Source organism: Rousettus aegyptiacus, unplaced genomic scaffold (genome assembly GCF_014176215.1).
Source record: "Rousettus aegyptiacus isolate mRouAeg1 unplaced genomic scaffold, mRouAeg1.p scaffold_m13_p_16, whole genome shotgun sequence".
Lineage (NCBI taxonomy): Eukaryota > Metazoa > Chordata > Mammalia > Chiroptera > Pteropodidae > Rousettus > Rousettus aegyptiacus.
In genome coordinates, this window is record NW_023416291.1 from 17,674,222 (window position 1) to 17,694,048 (window position 19,827).

General features: G+C 33.8%; 1 protein-coding gene across 9 annotated transcripts in view; it reads right to left on the minus strand.

Moving 5' to 3' along the window:
- LRBA (LPS responsive beige-like anchor protein) overlaps positions 1–19,827 on the minus strand; it is a 541,206-nt gene that overhangs the window by 428,549 nt on the left and 92,830 nt on the right. For 8 of the 9 annotated variants that reach the window (XM_036234292.1, XM_036234286.1, XM_036234291.1 and 5 more), the window contains 5 exons: positions 4,657–5,715; positions 3,545–3,723; positions 2,525–2,678; positions 1,976–2,156; positions 22–149 (listed from right to left, as the gene is read on the minus strand). In XM_036234292.1, coding sequence (XP_036090185.1) covers positions 22–149; positions 1,976–2,156; positions 2,525–2,678; positions 3,545–3,723; positions 4,657–5,715 — 1,701 coding nt within the window. Of the gene's footprint in view, positions 1–21; positions 150–1,975; positions 2,157–2,524; positions 2,679–2,739; positions 2,889–3,544; positions 3,724–4,656; positions 5,716–19,827 lie in introns of those variants that run through there. The other variant, XM_036234294.1, reaches the window with a different exon arrangement.

Below are 19,827 nucleotides of genomic sequence, written 5' to 3' on the forward strand. Positions count from 1 at the left end.
TTAAATATTCTGTCTCCTTACCTTTGCTGCAGATTGCCCCGAAGGAATCAGGCTGTGTATGGTTTTCTGGCCTTTGGCTGCATCTCCTCTAGTTTTCAGTTGTGCATGTTGCTGACACTCTAAACAATTCCTTACTGCCACTGCACACACTGTTATTTATTTTACGGAAAAGATTGAGTAAAAAATGAAAGTTATATTTAAGATTATGGAACTGATAAAAATCATCTACACAATACAATTTACATAACATTTTATTTGAAACAGATTACCTTCAGCAAATTCCTAAAATTTCCCTGGGCTTATTTACCTACTGTTTGTTTTCTGACTTTGTTAGCTACTTTGTTAGGGCCCACTGCTTGAGGGAATCATTTCAAGAATGTTAATAAACAGGCTACTGTTTCTTAGATCTCACCTAAGCTACTTGCAATGATCTTGTATTAAGGAAGAGATAGGAAAGAAGACAATTGAAAGAGAGATGGAAGAAAATTAAAAGCAAACAACATTGCATGACCTAATCTAAAAGTTAAACCACTTCGGTAAAGTAAAATAATTAAACTGAAAATGTGTGTTTTCCTTATAATGTATTCTTACAGCCTATTAATAGAGATCGATAGAGAACACAGCATTTATATGGACTACTTATAGGGTCTACATTTGCCTGGCTTTCATTAAAACTGTTTCAAAGTTGGGGAACTAAAAAAGATACTGCGATTAATATACAGTCCAAAATTACCTCTCTTAACATCTCACCAACTGGGGAAGCTACTTGAGTTATTTAGAAATTAATTTTGAATTTTAAATAATGAATTAGATAATGCACAACAAACTATAAATTGCTTGACATCATGTAATCATCTCAATTCCCAACTAAATCAGTAGCACTCAAGGGATCTGATCTGAACAAGAGTGGGAAAGCAAATCAGGAACAAAACAGTAAACTTAAGTGGGCACTTAAAGTGCCACCAGACTCTCATATGGCTAACAGACATAGAATTGAGAAAGAGAATTCAGAGAGGAGCCAAAAGAGACCAACGGAAGTTGGGGAAAAAAGAACAGGACAGAGGGAGCAAAGGTATGAGGGAGGGAGGGAGGAAGAATATGGAATATAACTGTCATTTGGAATCAGGCTTGGGAAAATAGTTTTTGTGCTACTTCTGTCATAGGTTGCACAAAATCAAGTTTGGGTTTGCATTACAAAGTTAAAACCCCTACAAGATTGGCCTAGCACCAATCAGTCTCAGCAGTGCTCTCTTACTGTTGCCTTCCTGCCTTCCTTCCCCTAATCTCAGAAAAGAACAGGAATGAGGAGACTTTGGATTATTTACCAAGCTTACCATACTCTACTAAGTAAATTTGGAAAAGTTACTTTCTGAATCTCGTTTCCATATATAAAAGATAATGCCAGGATAGATTGAATTTGCTCTTTATTTTCTTCTACAGCTATGAAAATGAGGGCAATACAATATTCCTCAGCTTCTGAATCTAATACTTCTTGAGTATAGTAAAGCAGTGGTAGTGTAGCCTTGTAATTTTAAATTTAGAAACGTGTCCTTTTTCAGAAAGTGGAAAGATTTTTTAAACGATCTATACAAAAGCAATAGAGTCTAAATATTTTAATTATATTACTAATAGAAAGTTTAAGGAAGTATACTATAACAAATAGTAGGAACACTAAACAAACTACTATATTCAAATTCCTACTTCACCAATTATAGATTTTGAATTTCGATAAGTTTCCTAATTTATCTGATCTCAAATTTCCCCATGAATAATAAAAAAAGAAAATCATTGCCGATTCATTGTGAAACCATCAAGAGTGACAAATGACAACATACACAGTCCTTCACTCTCTGGAAGTTAAAATTTTCTAGCACACATTTGCTCACCAAAAGTAGAAACATAATTTTAATTTACTAGTCTGGATTACTGAAAATGTTTGAAGTAAATTCCTAACTAATGAGTTTTAACAACTCACCCAGTCGGAGACACTGACGCAAAATTCCTCCAGATGACATATTTTTTTCAGCTTCAATTTCAGTAAAACCAAGGGAACTTGCAAATATAAGCACATCCACAAGGCTAATTAGCCTCTGCAAAAATGTCACAGAGGCTTCTATTGAAAGGCCTTGAGTAGGTTCAATATTTTCCAGCTCATGCTGTAAGGAATAAAGTTTGACAATTATATCTATATTCTGAGAAAAATATAATTTCAGATAACAGTCCCCAAAGTTCTAAATTTTATAAAAATCCAGGCTTTCAGAAACCTAGTACGACAGAGTGATTTCCTTATGATTTCATCTAAAACAAAAAGGCCAAGGAAATATACAGGTGAAACACCATCAACCATATTCACTAGCTGACTCATCCCTCAGAAATTAACATTCTTTTTAGTCCTTTCATTTCTGGCTGCTTTTGATTTACAGCACTTATAATGCATAGTAACCACCACATTCAAGTTTTAATCAATAAAGATGCATAAAAGTCATGTTCTCACACCAATTTTATATAGTAGTGAAGTCCTTACTGTAGCCGATGTAGCAGCTGAAAGCAATGGCAGTATACCCCCACAAGCCATGACCATATTGTCCATCACTTGAGAGATGAGATGAATTGTGTTGTGTACAAAGATGATATTATCACTGCTATTCACGAAGTCCATAACTGTCTTTGTTGAATGGCTGTCCAAAGATAAATGATGTTTACTAATAAAGCCAAAGAAAAAAATCACAATTTGCCTACTTGAGGGGAGGGAGGATAAGAAGGTGCTTTTGCTTCATCTTGAAAGCTGAGTAAAGATAATGACGCGGCAGGCATATGGGGGCGTATACTTCCTCAGAAGATGTAGACCATTCCATATCAGCAGTTACTATCCAAGCCCTTTTCCAGTGCTGAAACATAAATACTATTCATCTTACACTTGGTATAAAATGTTGAACTAAATTATCCTAACTGGGAATGAAACTGGGAAGTCATGTGGCAAAAATTAAGAGGTAAATGGTGCTAAGTGTGCTATTAAAAATGAATTTTCTACTAACATTTTCTAACACAATACCATAAAATACTTTTAAAAAAATAAAAGTAGCATACAAACAATAAACTAATTACGTACTTCTAAAATCATAAATCATACAATGGAAGATAACTGAAATACACAGATTTTTAATACCAAAAATATACTGGAAAATTGGATGTTATACTTGTTTTTTGTTTTTTTTTTTTTTTAGTACTTGTAATAATAAATCTACTTGGTAGATTTACCTTCTGGTTTACAGAATTATATGCTGTAAATTATGCTACAGAAAATGTTCAGCAAATTTTTTAAAAGAAAAATCTCTAGTTTTCAGGTTTTTGTAATCCAGAAAGGGGGTAACTCATTTTAATAATGAAGAATAAAAGTTAATTCAATAAAACCTTACTACGGAAATAATTTATATTCTACTTTTTAACCAAATATTTAAAACTAACTGAAAATGTTAACTATATAAATTTCTTTGACAACGAAGGTTAAAGTTTATACACATCTATAATAAACATACGGACAAACCTTCTCCACATCTGTATATCTGTTTCTATTGAAAATAATAGATCAGTGAGCAAACGTTGATGCATTTGAGACCATTTGAATTCAGGAATACGAAACATAGTAGATCTGGAATCCCTCCTTTGTCCATTAACGGCATCTGGTGCTACTCCTTGCCCTGACTGCTCCTGTTGCCTTGACGTCTAATATGGAAAATTAAAAGAGTATTAAAATAAATTCAACTTCAAAGGAAGGCATTAATAAATAACAGTTTCTATGCAATTCAACTAACGAATACATTTTAAGATACTAAGGAACCAAATTAGAGAAAAATTATCAATGAACAATAGCAATACTTTGATACATTTAAAGCAAAGTTATCAAATATGCTAAACCAACACAATTCAACAATTAGCCTGAGACCATCTTAGTATTACCATCAGCTAATGCAGCATTTTATAAAGCAATCAAGAAGTTCTATGTTTTGAATATTAGCATGAAAGAAAAGCAGTACTTGGATTAAAAACTGGCTATAATTAAGAACAAAAATAAAGACAATAGAATGAAGAGCAAACCAACAAAATAAGAAGAGGGGAGAGAGAAAAGAATTGAATAAAAGAGTAAATGACAACATGCAACCAACCACCATCTCATCAATCACTCTGAGACACTGGTAAAGGAGAAAGCTGGGCCTCTGTATCTCACAAAAGCACCTCCCTCTTATAAACAGACCTCATGGAACAATTTTAAACCACATACTTTGTACGAAAAATTATACACTGATGTGTAGTTCTAAAAGATGGTAGTACTAGATTTCGTTGTGTAACTATGATTGGGTTATTAAATAAAAGGTAAAAGGCAAATATTTCCAGTGTTTGCTTTATAAACTAAAACTATCCTAATTCTGCAACTTGTAAGTAGTAACTTTTGGGGATACTGTGGTGGAAGTAATAATAAAAGCTGCTAATAAATGAACTCATACTAAAGTGAAACTCTGCTAAAGAAATATAATCTTTACATTCATTACATTTATGTAGTTGCAAATAGGATATAGCCAATTCCAAAATAAAATAAAAGTATATACACTCCTCTATTTTAACTCATGCAAATACAGATCAAGATAACCATATAATCACCTCAAGCACAGGTTGATGAGGCTGAGAAGCTTCCACGTTTGTACTGGCCTTCAATTCCAGTCTCTCAGTATCTGTGGCAACACTGGAAACATCCAACTTAGCAATTCTCTGCTCAGAGGCAGTAGGTGACTCAAAGACATTACCATGGGAATCACTAATTAATTTGGTTTCTCTAGCAAAGTTAGCTGTTTTTTTCCCTTCCTCTGGCATCTGACCAATGTCTGATTGTACAGTTGTTTGAGAAGCAGTAGTGTCTGGTGAGGTAGCTAAAGACTCTGACGCTGTCATAGTCAAGATTCCAGGATCTGTAGAGTCTCCAGTTTCAGTATCAGTTTGCTTCTTACTTACAGGTTCTCCCTCTTGAAATGTTACTTTTTGGTCATTACTAAATGTGTCCAGTCTTTCACTGGCTTCAGCTGTAGCTGGAGACAAACTATTATCTTGGAGCTCTGTGGGTAGATTGGCTTCCTCAGTTGGACTACTTTCTACCTTCAATTCTACATAATCATCATCATCATCTTCCTCTACTGTAGACTTATCCAATAATTCTGGCACCTCTGAAACATCCTCTTCTGAAGGAGAACTTATAGAAGCAGTTACTTCACAGACAGGCATATCTTTGCCAGTTGTTTTCGAAGTATTAGGGGAAACAGTCCCAGTTTCTACGTCAGAAGATACTTCTAAATCTCCTGCATTAACTGTTTCATTTGTAGATATTTCTTCTAAAGGAACTTCATCTAGTAACTCCTGATTTTCTTGACCAGTTTTGCTTCCTTCATTAGCTGTATCAGCAGTCTGCAGTTCAATGCTGGATGCAGCATCTACTGAATGTGTCTTCTCGATCCTTGACTTTTCATCACTATTTCTGGTGACGTGAGGGGGTACAGGAGAATTCTTTGTATCTGATTCCTGGGGTCCTACTGAAACATTTACATCTCTGCTAACAGCAGAGACTGCTTGAACTGAACTTGAAGAATATCGACCTATTTCTTCATCAATAGTTCTCTGGTGTTCCCTAAATGCATGTGCAAGGTTTTCTTTGTGCATTTCAAAAGTGACCTGGATTAAAGACATACAATCAGTCAAAATATGCAAAAGAAATGGACAAAATATAGAGAACATAAATATATTTAATAATTTTTCAAATACATGGTTTATATAATGCAATAAAACAACTTTCTTGTAATATCCTTATAGAATGATAAATAAGTTAGTCACAAAATTCTAAATAGTCAAGAAAAATTATAGCTAATCTTAATGCTAACAGGTAGCATGGCATGAAACCACAATAATATAGTCACTTAGCCTATTCTTAAAGATGTACAGGAAAAGAACACACTATTCTACTGGCCTGTATAACTTTTATTAGGATTTAAGTATGTACTACTGAAAAGTGCTTGGTGAACTAGATAATACATTGTTTCAATTGCAACAAAAATCCGTTAACCCATGATTTATCCTCAGGAGAGATTTAAAAAATATCAATTAATTATGCTCACTATTATATCGGCTCTCCATATATTAAGCTACTAAAAATTTTTTCTTACTAGGCTAAAGAATACAAATTATTTTAACGGTAAAAATCAAATTCAACCCTTCCCCAAAGATCAACCGTAATTTTCAAAGTCTGAACTGCTAGCGAATGGTCTAAAAGTTTGAGCTCATCCATGCCTTCATCCATTCATTCCGCTGTATGCGAGTGGCTACTATGTATTCAATACTGCGAACATCCTCACAGCACGCTTAGTCTTTTACCCAAATAAATGTTAAAAAAAAAAAATTGATTAAAGTATAAAAGAGTGCTATGAGTTTTAATGTCAAAGGTTTATAATTTTAATCTCATCAAGTATTATCTTATATCCAAACATTACATGATTGCAACTGGTGTTACAATATGAAATGCTTCTCAAAAAAAAAGTGTAATACATTCTTATACAAAAAGGTGCAGGCATAATTATAGTATAGTGATACAAGATTTGTTCCTGTAACCTACGTTCTTATAGCACATATAGTAAATTCGACCTTTAGTCAACAAACTCTTAACTGAACCCCAGTATGGGAGGATGGTAGCAGATGCCCAAAGATCCATAGGCCTTTCTGAATCACAGGTATGTATGTGGTTAAAAAGCAAACAAAGCATAAATAATGCACAATGCACACATTTCCTTCTACAGATCTTAACTAGTCTTTACTCATGACATGAACAAAATATATATATGCCATGATGTGATATAGCTACATCATGATTACAGAACATTCTAGACTGTGATTAAGACACTGAATTTTATTCTAAGTGAGAGAGAGCTATTAGAAAATTCTGAATAAGAAGAAGACAGGTTCTGATTTGATGAAGTATCATTTAGTCTAGTTGGAAAACTGACTTTAGGGAGATCACTTCTCACTGATAAAACAATTATCTAAGGAAGACCAGATACATACTATAACCTCACAGTATTTTTTAAAGTAGATCATTTATTTCTACAATAGCCAGTGTTACAGAATGAGTTCCGTTTTCAAAAATCATTTGCTTTGACCATTCAAATTAAATATTTTAAACGTTTTTATTATAAAATGTATAAACATGAATATATATCATTAATATATACAGATTAAAGAATATTTTTAATCCCATGTAATTAGGTACCCACATCAAGAAACATACTACCCCGTGATTCTCCCATGTGCGCATAGCCAACTGACCTTCCACTCTCCTTCCCCTATCAAGAGGAAATCACTATCCTGACATTTCTATTAATTGTTTTCTACATGTTTTTAATAGGTTCACCATATTATAAACGTACCTAGTATATATAATTTGAGAAATTAAGTATATTACAAGCCTAGCCACCTGTGTAAAGAAAGGTGAATGTCACCACAACTAAATAAAGGCTCTCAGCAGAAGACAAGCTATACAGGATCCATGACGTGGAGCAGGGCTCCAGCTTCTCTAAGAGGGTATAAAAGGCTATTCCCAGAAAGTCTGTAGGCCATGATCATTAGGAAGCACTGAGGAATACAGAGGTCAAGACAACTGGAGCATCTGTGAGCAGCAGCATGGACCAAGTAGTAGGTACCTGGCATAAATAAGATCCAGGAAGTAAGCTACTTTATATTCTCCAATTCTAAGCTCATCATAGTCTACGTCTACTCACAGAAGAAAAGCAAATCAGACCGCATTTTTGAAGGGCAAAGCGAGAATCTTCAGGTGATCCAGACCAGAAGACTAGGAGATTGAGCAGGAACTGAATCAGCATATGGTCAAGACAAGCCGGAGAGTCATAAAATGTGGCTCGATCTCATGTGGTAATTTGTCCTCAAGTTTATTTTATTTACATATATATTATATATATTATATATATATAATATATTTTAAGCCATGAGTGTAAATTGAAATTTTTGCTTTATAAGCATAATTACTTATTTGCTCTATCCTATAATATTTTAAAAATAGTTTCAAAACACCAATATTGATATTACATAAAAATCTACTGAGGGAGATTATTATATTTCTTTTTATTACCATATAATGAGAATGTCTTCTCATTTTATATATATACATATATATATGTATGTATGTATGTATGTATGTGTTTGTACATATATATATATTTTTTTTTTAAAAGGCAGCTGGCATTTCAGTGATAATAGCTCCCCCTATACCTGTATCTTAAGTCACTCTTCCAATTCAGATGAACTGTCACATGCCTACTACACAGCTGCCAGCCTGAGATCTCCTCTTCACTATATTCCTAGAGATTCCTTTCATCTCACTTCTGCTGTTTCTTATATCTCAACTCTTTGTTTATTCTCTCCTTTTCTTGCAGAACATCCTCTAGTGCCTTCTGGAAAAAGGGTACGTAAGAACTAAATTTCTGAGACCTGAAAACAGTCTACCTTCATACTTAATAGATGGAGTGTACAATCACAAGTTGAAGAGCATTTGTGTTCAGAATTTCAAAGGTATTTCTTCATTGCCTTCTTATGTCTGTGCTTATTGTTGGAAGTCTGAGGCTATTCTTACTCCTGACCCTTCACATGTCCTATTTTGTAATTTGCAAAATCTTGTAAAATCTTTTCATCGTTCCTAGAGCTTTGGCCTGGCGTGGTCAAGTTTCGCCCACTATGCTAAATACCCACTGGGCCATTCCAGTGTAACATCTATCCTTTGGTTCTGGGAAGTCTTCTTAAGTCACTTAACTTATATCTTTTTCTCATTTTCCTCTGTTCTTGCTTTCTGGGATTTCTGTTTTTTAGACATTGTACTAATTGGTCCTCCAATTTCCTTATCATTTCTCTATTTTTCATCCCTTTGTTTTTTGGTTCTACTACCTGGAAGAGTTCCTCAAATAACCCTTGAACATGTTTTTCATTTCTCATATGTGGCTCTGGACTAGTCACTTGACTTCTGTACAGCTCATATGTTCCCTCTCTAAAATGGGTAGTTTAGGGGGAAATACAAACCTAGAAAAATTTAAAATTTCCCTGGAGCCAAAAGGGAAAGAAAACTCCCCTTCTTCTCTTAAGCTATGTCCTTTAGAAAACCTGAAGTTATAAATACTCTCTCTAGTACTTTGAGATATATGTAAAACGTTTTAAAAGGTAAATAAACCTCTTGCTAGTTCTGTATCCCAGGTATATCTTTTCTGGGGGTGGCGGGGGGCGGGGAGGGTTGGGATCATCTCTTTGAAATAATATCAAGGATGATGATGTCCTGTCTCCTGTCTCCGAGAGTTAAAGCGCCTAGGTGCTTGACTCCAAGATGCAACCTCCAAAATACTCAAGAATATCATTTTTTCTTTTGGATAAAAACCAGTACATGTATATAATAGATTGTATTTGCTTCAACATTTAAAATCAAATGTGTTCTAATTAGTGCTTTGTCTTTCCTTAGCAAGCCAACTTGTTTACTTTCTGTAAATACAAATATTAAAAATGCTTTTAAAATTATGAAGTTGATTTTTAAATTTCTCCTTAATTTACTCTGTCTAAAAGCTAAATGACAATTGAGCAATTATCACTGTTGTTATCTTTTTTGATACTGTTTTCCTAAAGGTATTTGTGACCGATAATTCCTAATTAATTACCAGTTATTGTTCTAAATTACCCAGCTAAAAGACTAGTCATTAATCTTCACAATCATTTGATAGCTAATCTATAGCTGTTTGTAATGTTTAGAAGGCACTTCTTTAAACTACTAAAGATACTCATGAGCTAATAACTACAACATTTCTTTTGCCATTACTTTCAACTTAATTAGTACTCAAATTTACTAATTAGGAGTAAAAGATAAATACAATACATCAAGATATTAACATTTCAATCAAAAATTTAACCTATAAAAATTTAGACTTTTAAATGTTAGACTCTGTTTAGGAAATGGATCTTTTGCGTTGTATTTTATTTTCCTATGAACTACCAGCTGAATATGATATGCTAATTTCTAATTCTTAGGTTACCAACCTTTTGACAATTCATAAGTCAGACAGATCTTTAAAAATAGTTAAATTTTCCTATATGGGATAACAATAAGCATAGCTCAAAATGATCACCACCTCAAACTGATCTTTTACAAAGACTATGATCTAACACCTTGAACAATGATAGTATAAGGTAACAGATATAATAGTGAAAATGAACTATATTTGTATGTTCATAAATATTTACCAATCTATTTTATGCAGAGCACCTTGGTTACAAATCTAAATACTCTGGTCCAAACCTAACCTCTTAAATGCTACCCTAATACAACCTGACAAGAGGGATGTCAAGCATAAAGCCCACGTTATCCTCAGAAAACTACCTAAGAGAATTAGTTATGAAAATAACATACATTTAATAACAAAGGGGAAAAATGCCCATGAGGGAATCAAGTCATATACATAATAAGCACTATACAATCATCTAATAAACTTAAAACCATTTTTGAATAGGTATATTTTGATGGAGTGCGGAACACAATACCCCCAACTACAGCATGTTGGCATAGTGAACATTTTACAATGAAGGAATTGGAGAAACAAGTGGAGGAAGAACTCTCATCTCTCTCCATTCTTCCCTGAAGTGGATCATGGACACAGCGGGTGGAGGAGACCTCTGGGGTTGCCCTCCCTACAACCGGAACAAAGGAGCATCCTCATCTCAGAAGACAGAGCAATCCAAGAGGAATCCTAATGAAGAGACCTTGCTAAACGTCCCCTAGTTTACCACCCTTAGCTCATACCCTTTGTCCTATCATGTTTTACTGTAAGTTTCCAGTCTTTATCAAACCTAGTTTAAAAACACTCAGGCTTATCCCTTTCTTCAGATTTTCATTTCCTCAGGGAGGCTCCCATGTAATGTGAAACTTACGTTAAATTTATATGCTTTTTTCCTACTAATCTGACAGTTTAATTTTTAGGCCCAGACAAGGGGCCTAAGAGGGTCAAGGAAACGTTTTTCCTCCTCTACTTTACATGATTCGAACATAAACCAGTACAGAATGTAAAAGGCTCCCTCCCACTACTAGTCCTCACCTGCACGATTCTCCGAACAACCAGGCAACCAGTTAATTTCTTATGTATCTTTCCAGAATATTTTTTGTGCATACACACACAAATATAAATCCTCATTTTCCCACTTGTTTTACTCATCGACATACGCTATACACACTGTTCCACGTTTTCTTTTGTCATTAAAGTATCCTAGTGAACTATCTCAGGATAGCTTTAATCTGCAGACCCTTACAATGAATAGATTGAACATGTTTTTATATATCTAAAGTACTTTTTACTTAATCTTCTACGAGTTGTTTGTCCATGTTTTTCGTCTTACTTTTCTACTGGATGTCTTTTCCTATCTATTTCTAGGAGCACTCTATATATTAGGAATGCTATCTTTGCCCTGGTTTCTCAATAGTTTTTCTGAATTTGTCATTTACCATTTAACGTTATGGTAGTTTGTTTAATGGTCACAAAGGGGCTTTTTTTGTTTTAATGTTGTAAAAAGTATTCGTCTTTTTTTTCTCTTTAATGGTTCTAGATTCTTAATTATAGTTAGAAAAATTCTTACACACTAAAAGTTTACAGAAGAATTTTCTGTAGTTTTTTTCTGGCACATTTATGGTTTCTTTACACCAATCTCCACTCCTTTAATAGGTCCATTCATAAAATTTCCTGGTATTCCAACTTTTTTATTTTCCTAGATGAATCCTGTATTGTCCCAACACCATTTACTGAATAGTCCACCTTTTCCCAGGTGATTTAAGATTCATCCTTTAAATATTACCATGTGCGACAACCTGAATGGACCTCAAAATAATCATGCTAAGTAAAATAAGCCAGACTGAAAAAACTGAAAATCACGTGATATCGCTTATACGTGGAATATAAACCTAAAAGCAATAAATGAACAGGACAAACAGAGACTCAGGGACATGGAAAATGGACTAATGGTTACCAGAGGGTAGGGGGTCAAGGAGGAAGGAAGAGGTAGACTGGCTAAAGAGGGTCAAACACAGAGGGGTAGGGAGAGGGTGAAGTGGGTAAAGGAGATCAACTATATGGTAGCTGAAGGAAACTGGATTTTAGGTGGTAATCAGACAACAGAATATATAGATGTACACCTGAAAATTATATAATTCTATTAAGCAATGTTATCCCAATAAACTTATTTTTTTAAAAAAAGATTCATCTTTTATAACATACTAAAGTCTTGTATAGAATTCCAAATAATTCTGGACTTTCTTTTCTATTCCCTGGTCAGCCTACCTCTTCATGCTACATTCTCTAAATTATCTGGTAATATGTTTTGCTATTTGGTAGAACTGGTTGCCTTCTCATTCTCTTTACTAATTTTTCCTGGATATACTTAATTTTTTTTTTTTTGCCTTACCTTTCCTTAATAACTCTGTTTTTCCCCACTCTCCCCCCAAAAATGATTTATTAGTATTTTCCTGGGATTTCATTATATTTATAACCTAAAGAAATGTTACTATAACTTTATGATTTGAGTCTTGCTAATATAGAAAATGTTTTTCCATTTGTTCATGTCTTTTCTGTGCCCTCTAGAAATGTTTTACAGACTCTTCAGGTAATTCAAGTAGAGTCTAGTGATCTATTAAAGGTATTACTGCCAGTTTACAAAAATTGCATAATTATGCCTAGAAACACCTGGAAGTACCAGGAAAATGGCGACATTTAAGTTTGGACTTCATTAATGAATATCCCTTTGCAAGACAGAAAAATATTAAGAGCAAAGGCACATTCTGAAGATGCGCAGAAGAAAAGATGATGAAAGATGATGATTCACTAAAGACAGTGAGTAATTTGGTAAAGCAATAGATTAAAAAAGCATTTCTAGTAGTGGCGAGAAATAAAAACAGCAAGCAGTGTGATTAGTAAACGGGCATTGGACTAGACTTTGTGAACCTTGAGAAGGAGTCAACATTTTATCATACGGGTAAGGGTAAGCTTTATTTATCGACTGCTTGAAAAGTCAACTATATGATTTAACACAGAAATTAAGAATTTTTTTCAAATGAAGTTGACTTGTAAACCCTACTATTCTACTCGTATGTAACTTAAACCAACCACAAAAACAAACAAAAGAACAAAAAAAGGGAAAGGGAGAATGCCTAAAATGTCTGAAAAACCAAATTTAAAAGCAATACAATTACATTTTTGTTTATATTGACAAAGACTCTCTCCTTAATCCAGCTTTAGTTCATTTCCTGTGTACCCTCTTCTTAAACAGGCCTCCATCCTCAGCAGACCTACATCTCTTGAGCTTCAGCAAAACATTGAAAGTTAGTTTAGAGAATCCCACATCCTTAACATCTGCTCACCTGGATATCAGATCAAATTCCTCATCCTCTACCATCCCCCAAATGATGAGCCTGGCCTGCCTTCAGCAAGAGTCCTGTTTAAAGTCCGTTCAACCAGAATCTCCCTCATCCCAGATGTTTCCTCTCAGTAATTTTCCATTCGCCTAACCCACTCCCCACTCCTACCCTGTGCTCCTTGGCTGTAAATCCCCACATTCGTTTTCTGTATTTGGAACTGAGTCCAGTCCTACACTCAAGTTCCTCTTCCCCTAGTATAACAGTTCCTGAATAAAAACTGACTTTACTACTTTAACTATTGTCTGGCTGTGGTTCTCTTTAACAGTATTTTACATAAACTACACATATGCTATATTTACATAACCCTATTCTCAAAGGCTTTAAATTAATTTTCAATATTTTTTAAATTACCTCCAACAATTCTTCTGAACAGCTTTTGAGACATCCAGAATACAAAAACTAATTCACTCAATTATTTCCCTCAAGAATTTTAAGTGGTCTAATATTCTGATGTCACATCAAAGTTTTAACTTTTGATCTGAAATTCGCCTTTTTTAGTAAGCAACCCTAGAAAATATAAAAAGAAACTTTATTCTTTCATGAAATAATGTTGAGCAACACTTCCTTATTAACATCAAGTGAGGATGCAATTTAAATAGAAGACTTCCAACCACTTAGTATTTTTTTTTACTCTCTATAAAAATCATTCTAACACATGAAAACATACTAGATTTAATTTTATTTTTAAAAGTACATTCTGCCCTCAAACTTCCTTAAAGTATGAAAATTTCTATCCAGTAAATAATTGCTTCCCATTTTCGTAACATGCTTAAAAAAATACGTAAAATAAATACAAGTTAAGGTCATTTTGGTGAGCAATACCAGATATATATTTTAAAAATTGTGCCAATAGCTGAAACATACAGAATGCTTAATAAGCACTGTCAAGCATCTGGCATATATTGACACATTTAATCTTCAGGGGTAGGAGTATCCTCATTTTATACAGATGAAGACAGGAAGCATAGAGATGTAAAAATGGGAAATGGGTTATAAAAAAGTCAAACTTAACCAATTTTATTTTCTTAAGAACAGTCTAAACAGGTGCTTTCATGAAAAGCTAAAGTATAAGTACAAATTTTAGATAGCAATTTAATATCTACTAAAACTTTTAAAATGCGCAGACATCTTCTGGAATTGGAGGAATTTACCCTGTAAGAAATAACTATATAAGAACAGGGTCATCGCTGCTCAAAGATAACAGAAAGCTAAACTATAGTGTATGCGCAACACGTAATATAAATCAATAGATTTTTTAAACATCACCTCCACCAATTTTTCAACTAACTTTTTGGAGACTATCAGAATATGAAAAGTAAACTTGAATCATTTACTCAATCACTCCTTCCTAGAATCACGAGTGGTCATACAGCACTGAGATGTTACATCAAAGCTACAGCTTTTGTCCTTTACTTTTCCATAACATGATGCACTCTATATACACTTAATAACGTGCAGCCATTAAAATTCCTTAAGGAACCAACAAAACAAAACAGAAACAGACTTATAGAAACAGAGATCAAAGGCATGGTTGCCAGGGGAGAGGGGTGAAAAAGGAGAACTGGAATACAGTCAAAAATATTGTGATGAGTTTACACAGCGACAGATGATTACTAGCATTAGTGTGGTGATAACACTGTCAAGTATGTTAAGTGTCAAAGCACTACACTGTATACCTGAAAATAAATATTATATACAACTACACCTAAATAAAATTACCTTTAAAAAAACATAATTCCCTAATGTTGGTAAACCTATGGGGAAACAGGTACACATCATTGGTACCAACATACTGGTGCACTAAGTTCTACAAAGCAATGTGACAGTGCACACAAAAAGCTAAATATCAAAACACTTTGACACTCTGGACACTAAGCTAAGAAGGAATGGGAGAAATGAGTAAAAGAACAAGTAACTTTACCAGCCCCTCTAGCTTCCAAATACTGAGTAAAGCACTACACATTCATCACTCACTTTCATTTTCATTTTCTGATGAGTGAATTAAGAGTCAAAGAAGTTCAATAATGTTCTTAAGTTCTTCCCAAGGGAGTTAAATCCAGGATTGAATGAATCCAAAGTTTTTTGCACTACAACACAATGACTGCCTAAACTTAGAGCCATGGCACACAGATTTTTCTTGTAGTATTGTAGAACAGAGGGTCCGCAAACTATAGCCTCAAAGTAAATCCAGCTGCTGCCTGTTGTTCTAAATGAATTTAAATGAGAACACGCATAAATATAATAGAATTATGTAAGAAAGATATCAGTAAATAATAATCAGTAAATATGATCATAGTTTTTGTAAAAATACTATACATGTATATATTTATGCATATAACAGAAGACTGGAAACTCTTGCACTAAAAAATTAAGTCATACACAGGTGAGTAGATAACAGGTGATTCTTGATCTTTGCATATACACATCAGTCAGTACTAGGTACCAAACTTCCTACGATAAACATGTATTATTTTTGAAACTGAATAATACTATTTGTTAAAAAATTTAAGCCAAAAAATACTTTTGCAATTAAGTATAAAATGGTAACAATCCATGAAATGTGGAAATTTTATAACTCTTAAAAGAATAGGTAGCTTTTACTTTTATTACATTGCCATCATAAACACATACACAAACACATAGATATTTATATATGCTAATTTATGTCATGATTTTTAAAAAAATACTTTTAAGAAACCACTTATGAGAAGTCTAACAAAACTGATTTCCACCAGCTTTTTACTCAACCCAAAACTGTACTATCTTCTGATATAAAATGACTTAAGTATGTTTTAGGCATTTTATTACACCGTTAACAGCAAATAAAATCTGAAGATAGTTCAAGTAATCCAAGATAATTAAATACTTTACTCAAACTCATCATTTGGGGAAAAATATAATATTGCATTTTTAACTCATGTGAATAACTTGCTTGTTCATTATTTTAAGTCACAGACCCATTCTACCTTATGGCTATATAGGTCTAGATGAAATACAGTATCTAAAGGTTTTAGTTTCATTGGTCTAGAAAAAGAATGTTTTATACAATTTTCATAATTCATATAATTCTCATATTAAATGACTTTTAAATTTTAATTAGAGTACAAGCATTTTAACAAAATGAAAAGAGTATTATTTAATTACTCGGCATAGTGTTCCATTTGAAGCATTAAAAAAAGGAACAGAAAAAGATAAATACTGAAAACCTAAAGAACACATAGGAAAATAATGGAATTAAAAGGTTACTCTTAACAGGCACACATTTGAAAGCCTAAGACCAAAGTAACCGATAGTGCAGTTAATACCAGAAAAGCCTATTACTACTTATGAAACCTCGTTCAGCCGTTGGAGGAGAGAGATACAGTGACAAACAACTTTCCAGCTACGATGGTGGCAGGAAATCTATCAAACTGGACAATAAAATTGCAATTGAGTTTCTTTAGCTTTTTATAGCAGCTGAATGTATCCTGATGTAACTGCAAAAGCTATCCAATTCTGCAACATTAGTTTTTTACACGCCAGTTCTTTATCAAGAACCATGTTATAAATTTGATACTGAGATTTAAAATGGCTGCAAAAAGCAAAGGATAATCATCACTTTAGTATCTTATGCATGCAAATATTTATAAAGCTTTAGAATGAATATTTTCAGAGAAAAAAATTTAGTTTCATTTATTCCAGCAGAATTTTTGACAGTGTGCTGCAAACTGTTTTCCTACTTACAGAATTACTTTAACTCTATCCTAAACTTCATTAAATATTTATTTGAATAGCCTATTTCACTTTAAAGTTGTCTATTTTAAAAACAGATGTCGAGATTTTAAAATGCCAAAAAAATTAACATAGCAATATTTAAATAAATCACCTTATAAAACAAAAGAGTTGATAAAGGAGATTCACACAAAGAAAAAAATTAAACATTAAACATTAAAATTAAAAGTGAAAAATCATAAGCCCCTACTGGTACCTTTAAATTTTTCTTTCCCCCTCATGGAGTTAAATAAAGCTTTAGCATGTATTTTTTTAAGTATGTTTTAACAGCAAAACATGATAGGTCTGGTTTTACTCAGATAAAAATCCTCCACAATTAACTTAACCAGTATTTATTCCACATTATAATTATAATCCTAAAACTTCAGTCAAAGACTGGTTCTTGGTCCAAAGTAGACCAAATACCTCTCAAAGCAACTATTTCTTTTTCTTTTCTTTTGCAAAGGTTTAAAGCCATAAGTCACTAGAGTAAAGAAAAATATAATCTGATTCATCAAAACTATATATGCACACAAAATGTACAGTTCGTTTTTCTTCAACATTCTCTGTACTGTTAACATATGCTTCCAGAAAGACAAAAAAAGAAGATTTTCATTAAAAAAAAGAAAGAATTAAGAGGTCTTAACTGGGGGTCTATATTTAATTTATATAGAATTCCTCTACCTCCATACTTCTAAAGAGTATATCATATTATATTAGGAGCTTAGTATAAAGGTAGGAAGGAGAAAATTTTATAAAAGTTAGTAAAAACAAAACCCCTGTACACTACAGGGGTACTCATAATTTAGAGTGCATAAGAGGCGTTTTTTAAAAAATACAGGTTTCTGGAAACATCCCATGAGATTCAGATTAACATTGTGAGGTGGACTCCAGGAAACTATACTAAAATGCACATCCCAAGTTATTCTGACGAGGTGATCCCTAAATAGCGCTATTTGATTTTGGCACAGGAACTTTAGAAACAGCTGCTGCGGTCATTTCACGGACCCCTGATGAAAGGAAACTGAGGTACTAAGGCACACACGGGGCAGCAACAAACATTTAATGTGCAACTGCCAAGTACACAGCACCATGCACAATCCCATGGGGAATATGAAGGATAAAACATTTCATCCCTGCTGAGCGCTTACAATTTAACAACGAAAATAAAAACTCCCTTTTAAGCGATATACTACAGAATTATACATGATTAAAAGCTAGTTAGTCGACGCTTGCTACATTACTCATTACTGCTCTTCTTCCTACGTGACACACATTTACTCCTCCCTGCCTTGTGTTTTTAGTTTTCTATACAAAAATATATAAAGTATTATGCTATGTATAAATACTAAAAAGAAACTTCTTTTAGAACCTGTTCCTGATTCATCATTCTATATTTCACGGTAATTAGAAGGTACGCAATTATGAGAAGATAGGAACAAAAGGGAGGGGTGAAAAGGAGAAGAGAGGAAGAATAAAAGTAGAAATAAGAAGACAGAGGAGGGCGACTGGAGTAAGACCAGGACACCGAGTGACTGAAATGAGTAAGAGAGTCCACAGTGTGTTTAACAAACAGGGCGAGAGAAAGGGAGGATGGAAGCAGAGACAAAGCAGGCGCGATTCATTAAAGACAAAACAGAGAAAAAACGTAGGCCGAGGAGAGGGAGAAGGGAAGAGGTACAGAATGGGTGGAAGGATGTTGGACAGAAAAGAACAGAGAAACAGAGGGAAAGAAAAGAGGGAGCTAGTGGCTAAAATAAGAAAAAGAGTCTCTAGCAAAGAGGAAGAGAGCTAGCTAGGCAGTGATATAGCATCAGGTACCCACGGTCAATTCCAGTAGCCAGAGTGGAAGGTGTGGAAGCTGGATTTGAAGGGTAGGGAAGAGAGGGAGTGAAGAACTGAGGGGAGAGAAGGGGTCAGAAAGTGAGGGGGAAGAGGAGGAAGGAGGGCTCTGGAAGAGGAAAATGACAGGGAGGGGGAGGAGAAGAGAGAAAGAGACACAGACTGACTTAAGGAGATACCAAGAGAAAAATAAGTGCTGTGAATTCATAAAGAATGGCATGGCCTGAGAGCACAAAAACTGTCATTATAGAAGGGATTTTACTAGCTAAGTCCTAAAATACAAAAAAGAATGTGGGTAAGTACAAAGGAACACAAATTGCATGCCATTTTTTAAAGCCTAGAACATAGAGTGGAGATGTTGGTCAAGTGAAATAGTGGAAGATGAGGTAAAAATACTTCTTTCAAGGGGAACAGTGAGAGATGAGGTAAAAATTATTTCGTAAAAGTCTTATTTGTTCTAATCTTAAGAAGATTAAAGCAAAGTGTTTATGGAGTAAGTTATTTTTCGCTTACTAAATCTAGAAAAAAATAATACCTAAGTCTAGCAATCATTAGAAATATCCAGAGCAGAGGCAATCTGCATGGTCACACATGAAGAATTACAAATCAGTAATAAAAAGAAAAACTTCAAAGTCGACGAAAGATAAAACCTTGCAAAAATAAGACCTCTTAATAGCATCGAGGGTTAGAGAGAGTGAAAC